At 50.5% G+C, this 17472-nt stretch overlaps 1 protein-coding gene across 1 annotated transcript; it reads right to left on the reverse strand.

Moving 5' to 3' along the window:
• Positions 1-1031: 1031 nt before the first annotated feature.
• On the reverse strand, positions 1032-16978 carry igfbp3 (insulin-like growth factor binding protein 3). The gene is made up of 4 exons (XM_064333868.1): positions 16510-16978; positions 12421-12653; positions 9809-9928; positions 1032-1200 (listed from the first exon to the last, which is right to left on the reverse strand). The coding sequence occupies exons 1-4, from the start codon at positions 16874-16876 to the stop codon at positions 1075-1077; spliced, it is 846 nt and encodes a 281-aa protein (XP_064189938.1). The 5' UTR covers positions 16877-16978; the 3' UTR covers positions 1032-1074.
• Positions 16979-17472: the final 494 nt, after the last annotated feature.

The following is a 17472-nucleotide window of genomic DNA, read 5'->3' on the forward strand; positions in this document are numbered from 1 at the left end:
TCGATGCTGAGCATTTAGCCCCCCTGGATCAAGTGGGTCGCATGCAGCTCTTATAAAAGCGAGTGGAAAATCCCTCCTTCTGTTTCAGAAGTGAAGTGCCTTCTCTCTCCCTAAAGAATAGTGCAGATCATATATATATTTATATATATGTGTATAAATATATACATATATATATTTATATATATACATATATTTATTCAAATCATCGTCATCTCTCTCTCTCTCTCTCTCTCTCTCTCTCTCTCTCTCTCTCACACACACCTCTCGTTCTGTCTGGGAATTCGAAGCTCCCTGTGCGCGGTACAGAAAGCCGTTAGAATCGAACGGCTTGGCCGAGCGGCGATGTCCGGACTCCGCTGGACTCCGCGGCGCTCTCCTCGCAGGTCACACGGCTCGATCGCCCGGACGACGACTGACTCCGCCCGGTGGTGGGCGTGGCCACGGAGAACCGGCACCTTCAATGTCTTTGTGCACTCAGTCCTGTGCGCACGATCCGCAGAGCTCAAGGCAACACAGTCTCTCTCCCTCCCCCTCTCTCTCTCTTTCTCCCTCCCTCCCTCCTCTCCCCCTCTCTCTCTCTTTCCCTTCCTCCCTCCCACTCTCGCTCCCTCTCCCTCCCCCTCCCTCTCCTCTCCCTCCCTCTCCCCATCTCTCTCTCTCTTTCTCTCTCTCCCTCCCCCTCCCCATCTCTCTCTCTCTTTCTATCTCCCTCCCTCCCTATCTCTCCCTCCCTCTCTCCATCGCTCTCTCTTTCTCTCCTCTCCTCCTTCTCTTGCTCCCACTCCCTCCCTCCTCTCTTGCACTCTTGCTCTCCCCCTCCCCATCTCTCTCTCCATCCTCCTTCCCTCTCTCTCTCCATCCCTCCTCCCTCCCTCCCTCTCCCTCCCTCTCTCTCTCTCTCTCTCCCTCCCTCCCTCTCCCTCTCCCTCTCTCTCTCTCCATCCCTCCCTCCCTCCCTCCCTCTCCCTCTCTCTCTCTCCATCCCTCCCTCCCTCCCTCCTCCTCTCTCTCTCTCTCTCTCCATCCTCCCTCCTTCCCTCCCTCCCTCTCTCTCTCTCTCTCTCTCGCTCTGCCTCACTTGCTCTCCAGGTTGTAGCACTGGGCCTCGCCCCTCTCCTTGCCGTCGTAGCCGGGCATAGGCTGGCCGTACTTGTCCACGCACCAGCAGTACCCGCGCTTCCTCCCCTTGGACGGGCGACACTGCGGAAGAAGGAAAGGAGGGGGGGGAAGGAAGAAAGGAGAGAAACGGCAGGAGAGGAAGAGAGAGATAGACGAAGAGAACAAGGACAGAGAGAGAGAGAGAGTGAGACAGAGAAAAAGAGTTGAGAGGAAGAGAGGAAATGGACAGAATGAGCAAGGGAAGAAGAGCAAAGAGAGAGACTTTTATGTTAATATGTTAAGTAACAGAAAAAAAAACCCATTCTGTTTTCACACTGCCACACCAAATCCCCCCCCCCCACCCGAAAGCAAACCTGATCCTTTCAGGAAATGTTTCACACTGTTCATTTGCAACGGCAGAAGCTTCTGGAAACTTTCTCTCGCAGCCTCAGAAAAAACGGGCTCTTCGGCTAGCCTCCACACGGGGCACCCGTTTTAGGACTTTACGGAACCCCCCCCCACGCTAAGTGTCAAAAGCGCGAAAGCTCCCGGACTGGACCATTCACCGTTCTGCGGGACGTGACCCAGACGGGGGTTCCTCCGTGGAGACACAGAGGGTGGAGCGGTGGACCTAAGGGTGCTTAAACCCTGGCTGGCAGGCTGGCAGGGTCCCGGACGATGTGTGTGTCGGTCCAAGCGCCAGGCATACCTCCCCGTCACAATAACACCGCGCCCGAAACATGCCAAAGGGGTATGCCCCCCCCCTGGATGTCACCGTGAGGGACAGGGTTAAATTCTAAATGGGGGGGGGGTGCGGGGGGTATTTCCTCCCTCCTGGGAATGCTCCCAAGCAGACGCCAGTCATACCTAAGTGCGGCTAAACATAGCGGGGGGGGTTCGGGACGTTTTGGGGGGGGTGGGGGGGGGCGCAGAGAATCAGGCCGCGCCGTCCCTGATGCGATCTCCAGATGAGCGCACCCGAGCAGCCAAAATAAATCTATCTACCCTGACGTGCTTTAACCCAACCTCCCCCCCCCCAAAATGATCCGATTCGGTTCCGTCCGGAAGGAGGCCGTCGGACCGCAGACCCATAGCTCACGGCATCGCCAAAGGACTGTGGTTTTTGCGTCCCCTTCTCCTCTGCCAGCGAGCGAGAGCGGGACAGGACAGGACAGGACGGGACGGGTGCGGCCGCGGAGCCCGAGAGAGCAGGGCGCCAGCAACCAAAACCCCCAAACTTCTGTTCCCGGGGCCTGGCTCCCACGCCCTGAGGCACACACACACCGTTAAACGTCCCGCATGGAACCTTCTGGAAGAGCCGCGTGCTCCAGGCGTGGATACCAGTCCGTTTGGGTTTCCGATTCTGGGATAGAACGGCCATTGGGGGGCGGGGGGGGACCGGGGGTTTGTTTTGTGTGAGAACAACTCCCTTCACAGAACACAAAAAAAGTATGAATGTATCCAAAAAAGCAAACAAACAGACAAAATAAAATAAAATAAAAAATAAAAAAACCCGGATAAAATATTTGTGCAGCCCCATCCGAAAGAGCACTTATACCAGAGTTCTATTTTTAGAAGCTGGCACACAGTCAAAATCATCTGCTACTGATTATACTCCAAAATTGGAGCTCCAAATTATGGGAACAACAAATGATTTACAGACTGACTGGGGCGAGGGGGGGGATTTTATTAAACCCACCCTCCATGTTATTTTTGTATTCATTTAAAAATCTGACCCCCCCCCCGCCCATTATCGATCCTGGCCATCCAAGAACAGATAAGCACCAAGAAGGCGGTGATGGAAGGGGGTACGGGGTACAGGGGTGGGGGGGGGGGGTGAGGGTGGCACATATGGACACCCCCTGTATAAGGAGTTTGACATCCAGAAACCAGCGTCAGTATTTCGGTTCAAAAGAAGCTTTCAAGAGAGGAAGCCATGGCTAAAATAAATACAGCCTGCCGCAAACCCCCCGCCCCCCCCGACCCATCCCTCCCCCCCACAGGACCGCCATCTCCGCGCTTGTCGTTCGCATCCTTCCTCCATGCCTTCATTCCAACCTGCAGTCGTTCTATCTCCTCCTCTTTAACGCTGACTGCCATCGCCGCGACCGGCTATTTCTGTCTCATCGGACCAGTTCACTTCGCAGAGGAGAGAATAACATTGCGTTCCAGTGAGGCTCTGAGCTGGAAGACTGTCCACTCTGTGCGCGTGCTCGAGTGTGTGTGTGTGTGTGTGTGTGTGTGTGTATGTATGGGTTTGTGCTTGTGTGTGTGTGTGTGTGTGTGTGCGGGTGTGTATCTGTGTGCGTGCATGTGTGCATGTGCATGTGTTTGTGTGTATCTGTGTGTGTGTGCATGTGTGTGTGTGTGTGTGTGTGTGTGTGTGTGTAACTTGGCAGTGTATCATAATGCCTGGGGACACCTGGGCTCAGGGCTCCACAGTGAGAGGTTTGGTAGGTGGGGCGCTGCTGCTACGCCCTCGAGCGAGGCACTTAACTCAAACTGCTTCGGCGAATATCCAGAGATCCCTTTCGTGCATGAAGAACCGTTCGTCTTTCCCTGTCCATCCCTAGCGACGGCGCCCAAACAGCACGTTCCGCAAAACATTCCCCCATCTCGAATCTGCTGTTCTAACTGCCCGGGCTGATCTGTTCCTCCACAGCACCGTGCGCACAAACAGAAAATCCGAAAAGCTTTTCCCACAGGAGGTATCTTAACACGTTCTAATTCAGATAGCGACTGCCGATTAGCCCTGCCACAAAAATCAACACTCCCAACTTGGTGACAGGACTCTCCATTACATTTAGCATAACATTTCTCTGTTATTGTTTTTCTTTCAAATTCCTCGGCAAAAACGTCGTTTTTTAAGTCTTCGTCAGCAGCTTGTCCCCGCTATGTTTATGGACAGCTAATGTTCACAAACCTTCTGGCCCCCAAATGTGCCAAGTCCTGAGAGAAATCTCTCCACTGACGAAAGGTTACTTGGGAAAAAAACAAAAAAGTACAAAATCGTGATTCCTAGGAAGGCATCATCCCTTCATCCCTTCCTCTTTAAAAAGCTTGTTAAACTATGTCAAGGGCCAAGGGGCAATAAACACAAAATCAAGTTTTTTGAGTTTCGAAGCCGAGTATCCCGTCTCCAATTGACACATCGCATTAGTAAAGAAAAACAAAAACCTAATTAAGCTGTGACATACGGAAGCCCTAAGAGGCCATGCAACATTATTATTTTGGGTTCTGTTATCTCGAGATCACGACGTTTGGCTGCCTCAGTATTAAGAAGAAAGCGCGAGAGAAAGCGTGGAACTAAGAGTTTAAGAGGTGAGCCGTACAGGTGAAGGAGCCTTTTCTCCTCAGCCAGACGGAGGATATCGCCCTCCTAAACCATAGCTGGAGGAGAACATGAGGTAATACGAGCTTGCGCATCGGTTAACAAAAATGATTGCAGGTCACGAGAACTCACATTAAACACAGAGGGCTGCGGAGTATAAATATTACTCTGGTAATTCTACACCACAGGAAAATGAGTACATACACATGTACAGTATGTTATATACATATGCACAACACTGACGCAGCTACAACCACCGCGCATCACACCCCACCACACTCGCACACGCACACAGCACACTGCGCGTACACAAACCACACTGCGCTGCATACACACACCCACACACATCGCACGCGCGTGCACACCAACCACGCACTGCATACACACACACACACGCGCACACACACACACACACTCGCACGCGCGTGCATACACACACACACACACACACATGCACACACGCACACACACACATCATGCACACACACACAACACGCCGCCACCACGCACCACACACACCACACACGCCTACACACAACACAGCCACGCACCACGCACCACACACACCATACACACACACACACCAACACACACACACAACTACACACGCACACAAACACCCCACACAACAACCCAGAATAACTGACTGTGCTTCTTTGGCCTGCCGTTTATTATAAACCAATTGTGGGGAAGCGTATGATTTTGAAAAATGCCCTCAGATTTATTTTTGCACGGCTTTTTCAAATGAGCTGAGCAATTACAGGAGTGACCACCCCAACGTTTGTTCTTTCTGGGGGGGCCGGGGAGTGAGGGAGGAGGGAATCATGTGTGTTGGGGGGGGCGGGGGGAGGGGGGGTTTAGGTAGTTAGTCTTCTTGGCCCTTCCTCAGGCCTACACTCTACTCGCCCTGGGCAGCCGGCATAGACTCCACTTGCCAAAAAATCCAGCCCGCCTCCCTCCCCCCCATTTTACAGTTTTATTCTTGCTTTCTTAATAAGGTCACCCTTTCTCCGTTTACTCAGAACTGCCAAACCCCCCCCCTGTGCCGCACAGCACAATGCACAAACATTTGGAAGGAAAAAAACGTCTCGGCAGGCTCGGGCGGGCGGGCGGGGCAGACAGTGAGGAACAGGGCCCTGGGACTGGCAGGGACTGGCACTGCCAACGGCCACCGCGCCGATTCATATAATTACGGCTATAATTAGCCCTCGCTGCGACCTCGACAGGTACGGCCGGCCCGGATCAGGCGCCCGCCCCGCCGCGGTCCTGTTTCACAGCTTATTTTGGGACGAGAGGACGCCCCCGGCCCAATCAGCCCGCTCTCCGGACACCGTTCTCTGTCAGCGCCCTGACCCCAAAAAACTCGCCAAGCTCCACCCTTGTTTTTGGGGGTTTTTTTTTTTTCTTCCTGGTCGGTTTGTTTGCTGTTTGTCATGTAAGCATGAATTAGTAGCTGTTCCTTCTGCGCACAGACAGAACCCTGTGTCCCAGGGTTGTTTTCAGCTGAAATTCTACCGAGCCGCTATGCTTTATGTGTCTGTGCACCTATGCATTTGTGTGTGTGTGTGTGTGTGTGTGTGTGTGTGCATATTAAATATCTACCTCTCTTGCTGTCTATACGCACGTATGTGTGCGTGTGTATCTTTATCTCTCGCTGCCTAAATGCATGTATATGAGCGCGCACGTGCACGAGAATAAAACATTGAAATAAACTGCGGGTTATATTTAGACGTGTAAAAATACGTCTTAAAAATATATTTCAACACCAACGTATAAGAGGCCCCACCTAGGCTTCGGAGCCCCTGGAGCAGCGGGTGCTCGGCACGCTCCTGCGAAGCCTACACTCATGTCCTTAAGCAGGAAAGCCACCCTGAATGACGCGCAGTGATCTAAACAAATGACTTGCGCTCGCTGACTCTCTTTCAAAGCCAGCTGGATGCGGAGGAGTCAGGCGAGGGGGGGTGGGGGGAGAGGGGTAGGAGGAGGGGGGTTAATTATTCGGTGAGCTTGCCAGCAATCAAGCATTCGACTCCGGCCAGAGGTGCCGCCTGGAGCCTTTGGCATACGTTAGCGTTTAGCATACGTTAGCATTTAGCATATGTTAGCATTTAGCGTCCTTTAGCATTTTATCATACGTTAGCATTTAGCAGATATTAGCATTTCGTTTCCTCTCTTCCTCTCGAGACTCAACCCGCAAGCGGCCGCTCGTTCGCTCCCTCAAAGCCATTCTCCAGCGGATGTCTCCCAAAACAGAGCTCGGTTCTGAACCGCCCCATCGTTGAGTCACAGCATTTTTATTTATTTTTTTGCGGCTGCACGTGATGAGACGGTGCGTCTGAGTCAAAAAAAACAAAAAAACCCCTGACTTTCAGAAGTGACCTCGGTATGCCAACTTTGCCACTTTTTATCTCCTTGTCTTGCAGCCCAATAGCTGAATAAAAAATATCCAAAGATAAATATTACTAAAAGTAGTGGCCTAAAATAAAACATTGCACGCTACAGTGTAACAAGCAGCAGAAATCTTTCCGTTAACGGCATACACAGACAGTGGAATGCGTGCCTTGATTTGACACATCGAAGACGCTCAGCGCTCGAGGGCCAATGAGGAGCAGCGGAGTCGCACGCGCGTGGCTCGCCTGCAAGTCCGGGCTTCCCGCGGTGACGTTCTCCCCCCTCGCACCCCCGTCGCAGCGCACCGAGCGTACACATGGGCCCATGAGTTACATCACGTTCTCCGGATCCAGGACGAACTGAAACGACGGGAGGGTTTCATAGCTTTCTTTCTTTTTTTTTTTGGGAGGCTTCGGCGATAGTGTGTGACGGCACCACGCGAACAAACGGACCAATTAAACTGAGTTTTACAGCAAACGGACCAATCAAACTGAGTTTTACAGCAAACGGACCAATCAAGCACTGCTCCGGTGCTGAAAGGTCCACAAGCCATGCAGTCTACTTGCATGCGTCCCATTCCTACATACATCCATCCATCCATTATCTATATCTGCTTATCCTGGGCAGGGTACATCCATTATCTATATCCACTTATCCTGAGCAGGGTCCATCCATTATCTATACCCGCTTATCCTGAGCAGGGTCCATCCATTATCTATACCCGCTTATCCTGGGCAGGGTCCATCCATTATCTATACCTGCTTATCCTGGGCAGGGTCCATCCATTATCTGTATCCGCTTATCCTGAGCAGGGTCCATCCATTATCTATACCCACTTATCCTGGTCAGGGTCCGTCCATTATCTATACCCGCTTATCCTGGGCAGGGTCCATCCATTATCTATACCTGCTTATCCTGGGCAGGGTCCATCCATTATCTATACCTGCTTATCCTGGGCAGGGTCCATTCATTATCTATACCTGCTTATCCTGGGCAGGGTCCATCCATTATCTATACCCGCTTATCCTGAGCAGGGTCCATCCATTATCTATACCCGCTTATCCTGGGCAGGGTCCATCCATTATCTATACCCGCTTATCCTGGGCAGGGTCCATCCATTATCTATACCCGCTTATCCTGAGCAGGGTCCATTCATTATCTATATCCGCTTATCCTGGGCAGGGTCCATCCATTATCTATACCTGCTTATCCTGGGCAGGGTCCATCCATTATCTATACCTGCTTATCCTGGGCAGGGTCCATCCATTATCTATACCTGCTTATCCTGGGCAGGGTCCATTCATTATCTATACCTGCTTATCCTGGGCATGGTCCATCCATTATCTATACCTGCTTATCCTGGGCAGGGTCCATCCATTATCTATTTTTGCTTATCCTGTGCAGGGTCCATCCATTATCTATACCTGCTTATCCTGGGCAGGGTCGCGGGGTGCTGGAGCCTATCCCAGCGTGCATTGGGCGAGAGGCTGGACATATTTTTATTGAAATAATCCAAAAACCACGTTCAAGGGTACAACGGCAGTGACAACGCCCGGGAATGGAACCAACAACCTTAAAATCCCAGTTACCTACCCATTATACTACAATGCCGTCCACGACCGACGCCATCAAACTATCTGTGTGAGAGGTCACATCAGATCCCAGGAAAAAAAAAAAAGACTCCATGCTTTTCACAAAAAAAAAAAAAAAAAAAGCCCCTAAGGGTTTGGTTTTATTTCTTTTTCTTCTTTTACCCGTTTTTCCAGGAATCCTGCGAGCAAGTTGTTTGGCGAGTCACCTTTCTTCTCAGAAGCGCGACAGGAACACCGGCGGCCGCGTCACGGTATTTCTGAGAAGTCTGCTGCCGGCGCTTTATCTGGGGTGAGTCACGCTTTTTTTCTTTTTCGCGCAATTACACAACGGCAGGTTCCAGGGAGGGCGAGAGGAGGGGGGCGGCCTCCGGGGGGCGCCAGTGAGCCACAGGGCGGGGCGGGGCAGGGCGGGGCGGGGCGTTGGCGGTAACGCGTTCAGCACCTCGGACAGCTCTCGTTAGGCGGAGGGCCGCGCCTTTGTTTTCGTGCCCCGCCCCGTCCTGTCACTCTGCGGTCTGTAGACTGATCCTCTCTCCCTCCCTCTCTGCCAGCGGGTCCAATCGAATCGGCCAAACCCCTAACTCAAAGAAGTTAATGTAAGCTGTGTGCGTGTGTGTGTGTGTGTGTGTGTGTGTGTGTGTGTGAGTATGTGTGAGTATGTGTGTGTGTATGTGTGAGTATGTAATTTACATTGTGAGTTACTCTTGCTAAGACAATCTGCTAAATGAATGTAGTGTACAGCACCATAAATATATTTACCATTCCCATTATTCTGCTGCTATTCTTCTGTGATGCGCCATACAGGCTACATATTTAGCACTAGCATTTTGTTAAGAGAACTTCCAGAGCAGTGCCAGCATCACCACCCTCCCAAACCCTGCAGCATGGCGTCTCCTCTCCTGGGGCCTGCAGAGCCGTGCATGCAGTACAGCACTTCTCCTTTCAGACGCCAGCAGCTGCCGGCTTTTCCCAGCATGCATCAGGAGCGGGAAGAGCCGATAATGTGGGCGGAGCCCGGCCACAGTCTCCAAAAACACAAAAACAAACAACCGGGGAGATCGCGGGGGAGTTTCTCTTTTCAAGGCCAGGCAGAGGAATGCTTCCTTTAAATAAAAATAACCGCCCCCCCCACCCGCCCCCTGCCCCCCCCCCCACCACCACCTCCTTCTTCTAATCTGTGGTTCATTTCAGGAGAAGAGGAAAAAATAATAAAAACGTTAGCGCGGGAGACAATAGATGAGACGGACCTCAGAACTGCGACGGCGTCCCCGGCTTCCTCCGAGGCGCCGAGAGATCGAGCGGACTACGCGTCCCGCGCGCTCGCTTGTTCCTCGCGGGGGAGGGGACGGAGGAGGGAGGAGGGGGGGGGGTGAGGGGAAGAAAGGCATTTCCTTACCTGCTTTTTCTTGTAGAAGCCCTTTTTGTCGCAGTTGGGTATGCGGAAACCCCGGGGATTCAGGACGTTCGTGATCTTGAGGCTGTTCAGGATGCTCTCCATCTCTCTCCGGCAGGGGCCCTGCGCAAAGCGGAAACCAGAAGGCCCGATTTTTTATAAAGCGGCGGGCATCGCCATGGGAATCTTGGAGTGGTGGTGGGGCGGGGTGGGGTGAGGGAGGGGGGGGGGGGTAAGGGGTGCAGGGGAGGAAGGGGGTGGCGTGGTTGTGATTTCTCATGCCGCCTAAAGCCGAGGTCGGGAATGTGTGTGAGTGCGAGAGAGGAGGAGGAACGCGAAAGGAAACTTCCACGCACAGCAGGAGAGCAGTGCGGTACCTTCTCTACGCTGCCCCCTGGTGGACAGATGTTGGCACGCACGTTTAAAGGAGACGAGCTTTACAATGCAGGACCATCGCCCGAACTACACCCTAATCCCTCACCCCTATTTCCCCACACACACCCCCCCCCACCCTGCCCCGGCCCACAATTCCCGAATGTTCCTCCCCTCACTAACAACCTCGCTAAAGCGAATTTGTGCCCCGTGGACTTAATAGCACAGTTTTACAGCTCTCTTTCAACCCCCTCTCAAAACTGACAAAAAAAACCAAAATTACCTGTGGTTAAACCCAAACTGATTTATGCTTTACGGCAACATGTAATTATTCTTTTCTTTTTATTGCATGACAACAACAAAAAATGAAATAATTACATTTTCTTAAGAAAAAATAAAAAATAAAAAATAAAAAATCACCCACAGGCACAGTGCTGACTCAGCAAAAAAAAAACCCGTGGTTCTTTTTGGAAACGGAACAGGAACTAACCACCAATGCTACCACTTGGAACTCGGAGATACATTCAGAAAGTCCCGCGCTGCTGCTTTCACGGGCACCCCGGGTGGGGGGAGGGGGGGTTCACGGAGGACTCAGGGGCCACCTCCTCCAGCAGCCACGGTGATCAACAGGAGCCCTCACTGCCGTCTCCACGGAGACGACTCGCGGACGGCGGTGTTGGGGGATCGGGGGCGGGAAGGCCCAACACGGCCAGCACACTCCAGCCGCCCCAGAAAAAGGGGGAGGGGGGCGGGGCATACGGGAGGCAGTTAGTGTTTACACAGGGCGGGGCGCTGATGTGAATTTCATTACCAACACAAGGAGGCTTCCCATAATTCATCAGCAAGGGTTGGGGGCGAGGAGGGGAGGGGAGGGGTTGGGGGGGGTGGGGGCGTGAGCTTAACCGCAAAGTCACATCAAACAGACGGGCCCTGCGGTTAATACATTAGACGAAACATGTGTTTCGCTTCCAGGAAGGCCGACGATAAATACGATTAACCCTTTAGTTACTGGCACTCGGTTAGCGCCGTAAAACACCGACTGCACAGACGCAAGGAGGAAACATTACACTGATATTTGAAGTGCCATGTGCCACAAACACATATACAATACACACACACACACACACACACGCATATACGCGCACACACGCTCTCTCACACACATACACAGTGCACACGTACACACAAACACACACACATACGTTTCACGCATATCTGTTTTATGAATATCATACAAACAGGAGAAAGCAGATATGGGTATAGGGTTATATACACAGATGGGATTGCAGTATAGAAATGTGGCAGGGTGGGGAATTGAGCCCTGGGGGGTGAGGGTGGCGTGTGGGGGGGGTGGGGGCAGCGGGTGAGTCTGCCTACGGGTGGGAAGACTGCCAAACACACACTGCACGGCATGGACGGTCTCCCATGTGTGTATATTCTGCTCCTTCTGTAGCGTGGATCCGACAGCGGACCACACAACACCGGGAGCGCCGGTGGCTTCACATCTGTTGCGGCGGGGGGGGGGAACCCTGATGCATTGTGGGTCCATGCAGAATCACGGAAGCCTGCGCTGCTGTTTGCACAACGGGCGTGATGGTTCGGGTAGACGGCAGGCACACATGCACGCACGCACGCTCACGCTCACACGCACGCACACACGCTCACACGCACGCGCACACGCACGCTCACGCTCACACGCACGCACGCACGCGCACACGCACGCTCACGCTCACACGCACGCACACACGCACGCACGCATGCTCACACGCACACACACACACACACACACACGCACGCATGCACGTTTCATCTTACAGCGCAGGCACACGCTACCTTAAGGCACAGACAAAAGAACAGAGAAGGTCAGGGCGTGCCACATTCTCTGCAAATCCTGCTCTGAGCTGCAGCTCTGGGTTTCCTATCCAAGCTGGTTTTACAGCACAGGGCTTCTGTGTACTCCTCTAATCTGGCCAAAAAGCAAGGGGGGGGGCGAGGGTTATGGTGGGGTGTGAGGGGTGGGGGGGTGGGGGGGGGATTGGGGGGGGGGTGCCACGGCGCACATAATTCATCGTTTGTGCGGCACAAGCAGGCGGAACGACCTTGCAGAAATATGACGGGAATCTGTGGAGGCTGCTCACCCGTCCATTCCACCCCCTCCACACTCCACACGCCACACTCCACTCCCCCCCCCCCAAAACCTTTCAACAGCTCCCAGAATCCCCGGCGTGACTGTCGATACTCACATACTCCGTCTCGCGCTTGGACTCCAGGGAGAAGTTGTGCATGTCCGCGCTGAGGCCGCTCGACACCGACTCCACCCTGTGGCTCTGCGACTTTCGGGACAGCTCCTTCAGGATCACGTCCCCTTTGGCGTGATGGGGGGGGCCCTTGGTTTCGGGGACCCTGTGGGCGCTCTCCAGGCCTTGAGACCCCGTGCCGTTGGTGCCCCTGTCCTCCTCCGAGCCCCTGCTGTTCTCTAGGCCGACACAAGAGGAGCGCCTGTGTTATTTTTGCTTCTTCTTCTTCTTCTTTTTTTTTTTTAAACAAATCTTCTGCTTCACGAACGTTTTCTCACCGCCAGTTTAAACTTCAGCATAAATTAAAGGTGGGTTATTATTTTGTTATCTCTCTCTCTCCCTCTCCTACTTCCTGCTGCAGTTCTCATTGAGATCTACATACACTGCGTGCCTATACTTATATGATTTATTATATATACCGTGTATATATATATATATATATATATATATATATATATATAAACAGTCACACCCCACTGGAGTCTTTTCAAACCAGAGAAGCAAAGTACTCTGAGTCACCCAGCCAACTAATAAACAGTAACATAACTATTTAACATCAACAAATCCTCCGTTCCAGAAGGCACCTTTCCAAGTGTACTGAAAGAAATGAGGAAAGTTATTTATAGGCCACTGGCAAAGGGTTCTTGACAAATCGTTAAAGACAGGGCATCGACCACCTGACCGGACAGTCGCAAATACGGTGCCTAAAAATAGGAAAGAAGCAGAACCGAGAAATTACAGACCCATTAGCCTTACGTCTATACCATACAAAATTATACAGCCAGGTCTATATGGTCCCCTTGTGAATGCCACTCGGGTAGAGATATTTCTAAGTACGGTCTCTAAACTTTAGAATAAGAAAAAAAGAAGGACAGACGCACGGCAAGGTGAATGAGTTTGCAGAAGACGTTGCTGTATCTGAATGCGAACGGAAGCCCGGCGGGGTCAGAACGACGGGCCAGCCCGGGAACGCGCACTACCCGTGAGCTAACTCAACTCAGCCGCCTGAACTCACAGCGCGGGCCAACCGGTGCCTCAGCTGCAGTTGCTGTCCTTAACCGACTTCAGTGAGCGACTCTGCCCGCGGCACTCCGCTCAAAACAAAGGAGGAAGAAAAATAATTAAGATGACTTTCTGCGCACGGAGGTAAAAAAAAAAAAAAAGGTTGTTGCCAAACAACACCTGTCATGACACTCAACCGCATATGATAAATTTTCATTATTTATTTTATTGAAGATTGATGTCGAAGAAAAACCATCAATCAGGCCTGCTCCACAGTGGGGAGGAACTGTCTGTGACATTTATGAGCGAACACCTGGAACACTGTGCAAGTGCACTGCGGTCCGGGGTGACCACCTCTGCCCGTCCTTCGCAACGCAGGACAGAGCAAAAATGCAGGGGTTTGCACGGAGGACCCAAAAAAGGACCCCCTCCTCGGCCAATTGGCGGCACCTGATTTTCACGAAAGAAAAGAGAAGACGGCACAGACACAAAGACTCATGGGAGATGAGACATGTGACCTGGGCCCGGGACGGTGGGGGGGGGGGGGGGAACCTGGTACAGCCAAAGCTGCTGCTGCCTCCAAATTAGCCCAGAGATCAAGACGGGGGATTTTTCTGAATAAGTAGAACCAGATTTCAGACAAACAAGCCGACGGGGGAGAGGCAAGGCTGTGGGACATGTGGCCAGCAGTGCAGCTCTGCACTCCAGCTCCGTCAATTAGTATCCAGGCAACGGACCAGCCCACTAGGGTCAAACACCCTTCGATTGTCACCCTTACCGCTCCCCACTTGAAATAAAACTACATCGAAAAACAACAACAACAACAACAACAGTGTAAACGCATGGCTGTTCCTCTTACTTTGAAAACGTAAACGAGCAGCGCGAATAGACAGAGGTCCACAGAATTGGATGTATTTGGATGCCTCGATGGTATCAATGTTTATTTGCAATGTAAACTTTTTACATGTCTGCTTTGCCATTTAAAGGTTTTTAACGTCTTACTTCATTTGTTTGTATAATATGCGCCAAGTAAACAATTTGAAATTCAGCGGGCAAACTCATTAAAAAAGACGGGAGTAAGTAGAGGCCTCTGCTTGTTGGCAAGAAGTCTTGAAACCACTTGAGGTGCAATTATCTACTTCCACCAGAGGGGGGAGAACACTTGAGCGCTCTGTGGTGAAGGTCTGACAGTTTCAATCATCAATCTATTCGTTGGTTCATTCATCTAGCCTCCCAGCTATAAAGCAGGAGGCCGTAACGCTGATCTCAGCGGGGGATGACTTTGTTTATGTAACTTTTCCAACAACCATTACAGAGACAATTTATAGACAAGACTATGCGCATACTACATAGGATACGATTATCAGGAGATACGCCATAAATAGATATTACACGTCACACGAGTAAAAAATAAAATAAAATGATTTAAATATAATGCAGCCCACGATCCCAGACTGCGGATGAAAACCAGTGGAAATGATGCACACACCAAAATAAAATAAAAAATCAACAAGTGGTCTAAGAGCAATATAAATTACTAGGTTTGCGAAAATGCTTTTTAAAAAAGGACGCTGCTCGCTGACAATAGCCACCGTCACAGACCTGCATTCAGCTACTTCGGCTCATTATTGTGGCTACTCTAAATTGCTAGGGGACAAGTCGGTGTTGACGTCACTGACATCTGAAAACACAGTGGGACCGAGTCGCTGATTCCCCCCCGGTGCCGCCATAAGATCGCATGATCACGGCCCTGCTAAGGCCCTTAAGCCTAAAGCATCCTCGTGCACATTTCCACCGCTCTGTCATCCTGGATCGCAGCGCACGCTCTCACAGACACGCGCTCCTCGAACCCTCGCCTGACAGCCATCCCACGCGCAGCAGCCAGAAGATACGGCTTTTAAAAGGCACGCTTGTTCTTTTCTCTTTTTTTTTTATAGAGGAAATGTTATGGCACAAAACCACAAGCACACTGTGTCAATGATGCAATTTTTGTTCTTCGCTTGCACCTCTGCCTGCCTGCTTGCACAGGGAACGTAAATTGTTTGTTAATAATTCATCTTCTGGCGAGAAATGGGCTAGAGAAACGCAATTCAGAAATACGAATCTTCATGCGTCTGCCCCCTGCTATATTTAACTGAATGTGGCACACACTAACGATTGGTTAGACAAAGCCAAAATTCAGTGCACACCACACATTCAATAGCGTGTGTACGCTGGTGTGTGTCCATGCACTATATATATATATATATATATATACACACACACACACACACACACATATATATATATATATATATATATAAACGGACTAGTGTAGTGGCTGAAAACACTGACATAACTATCATATCATTTTCCCACGCCATTTTGCACATTTTTTATTGTTGCAAGTTGTGTTTAAAATGGCACGTTCAATTATGCCAACTTTTATGTACAACAGGCGCCCTGCTAGAAAGTCAATGTAATTACTGCAATATATATATATATATTTTTTTTTTTAATAACCCGCCTAGATTCGCTGGGTGCTATATTGTCCAAGAACCTTTATTTTCAAGACATTCCTATTTTGCACTGCTTCTATGAAGGTCTCTCTCTCGTTGGCACATAAGAATTTGAGGATAGCAAAACGTTGCCATTCAAGTTCTATATATGCTGTTTCTTTCTATTTAATTCAACAGCGCACAGCACTGCTAGAGACACTTCGCCGGAGGCACAAATCGCAAGGCAATTATCTTCCTCATAAAGTCTGTTCATAACTGACACGCTTCCAACTTGTAGCTATATATTAATCTCTTTTTCTGGCCTGTCTAATTAATATGCATCAAGCCATTAATTTCACATGAGTAATTCCCATGAAAACAAAAGCAACATTCTTATTCTAGTGACGCAGCACAGTGCCTCGCGCATGCAAGATCAGCTACAGCTAACTTGGGTGTCAGCACGCACGAGCTAGCGCATTGACTCTATTTCTTAGAAAACCACTGTATACAAATATTAGCTGTAACACTATGACCGTAGCGAATATGAGCCGCCTACCTTGTTTATGAACTGGCAGCAAAATGCCGCTGAGTTTTTTGGAAACTGCGCTGGAGCACACTCCCCGTCCGTCCAGTAAAGCTTGCAATGGCTTGATCTCACCCGGCTGGTGTTGGCAAGTCAAACCAGAGCCGCACCTCCCCGTGTACACTCCACAAGGCTGTCCCTCGGTAAGTGCGCAAGTCATGCAGCAGCCGCAGCCGGGCTCGCGGACGATCTCGGTACAATCTTTGGGCAACGGTTTGCACTGTCCCAGTGCTCCCGCGTTACAAGGTTCACATCGCACCACCGGACCAACTGCCTCCGCCAGCCGGGAGAGTATTGCCAACGCGGCCGTCAGACAAAGAACGCACAGCCTGGATATCATGGTGACAGGTTAAACACAAAGGGAATAGTATGCGAGTTGTCACGCGGGCTTAAGTGGACTTTTTCTACCACAGAGCGCAGGCGAGCCTTCTCCATCTGTATTTTCTTGCGCTCGAACTTCTCGTTATATACAGCCAGAAAAAAAAGCGGCCGCAAGTCACACCCCTCCGTATGAATAATGTAAATCGAAGGCTCCGGTTTAGGGAGCACTTGCATCTTCCGATAGTTTGTGAAATGTGAACAAATTAATGTAATTTATCGTTTTGGAGTGCGTCAACTCTGCACCTGGTGTCTTTTTACAGGCTGTTGTTTCGGGAACTTAGAAATGGGAGATGTCTGCAATATTGTAGTTTTATAATCAGTTGAAATTTCTCGCCATTGGAACAAATAAGTGATTTGCAACTTTTGATTTCGCAGGATGTTTATAATTATGAGCATGTTTCCAAGATACAATGCAACATTTAGATGCAAATACATGACGTGTAGCAATCAAGCCAAATTATATTATTTAATTCATTTCCATATTTACTTCGACAAAGCTAAAACAAACAAACAAAAACGTAAAGTACATTTATGAGTGATTAACCTCGATATTAT

This window comes from Anguilla rostrata, chromosome 4 (genome assembly GCF_018555375.3).
Source record: "Anguilla rostrata isolate EN2019 chromosome 4, ASM1855537v3, whole genome shotgun sequence".
Lineage (NCBI taxonomy): Eukaryota > Metazoa > Chordata > Actinopteri > Anguilliformes > Anguillidae > Anguilla > Anguilla rostrata.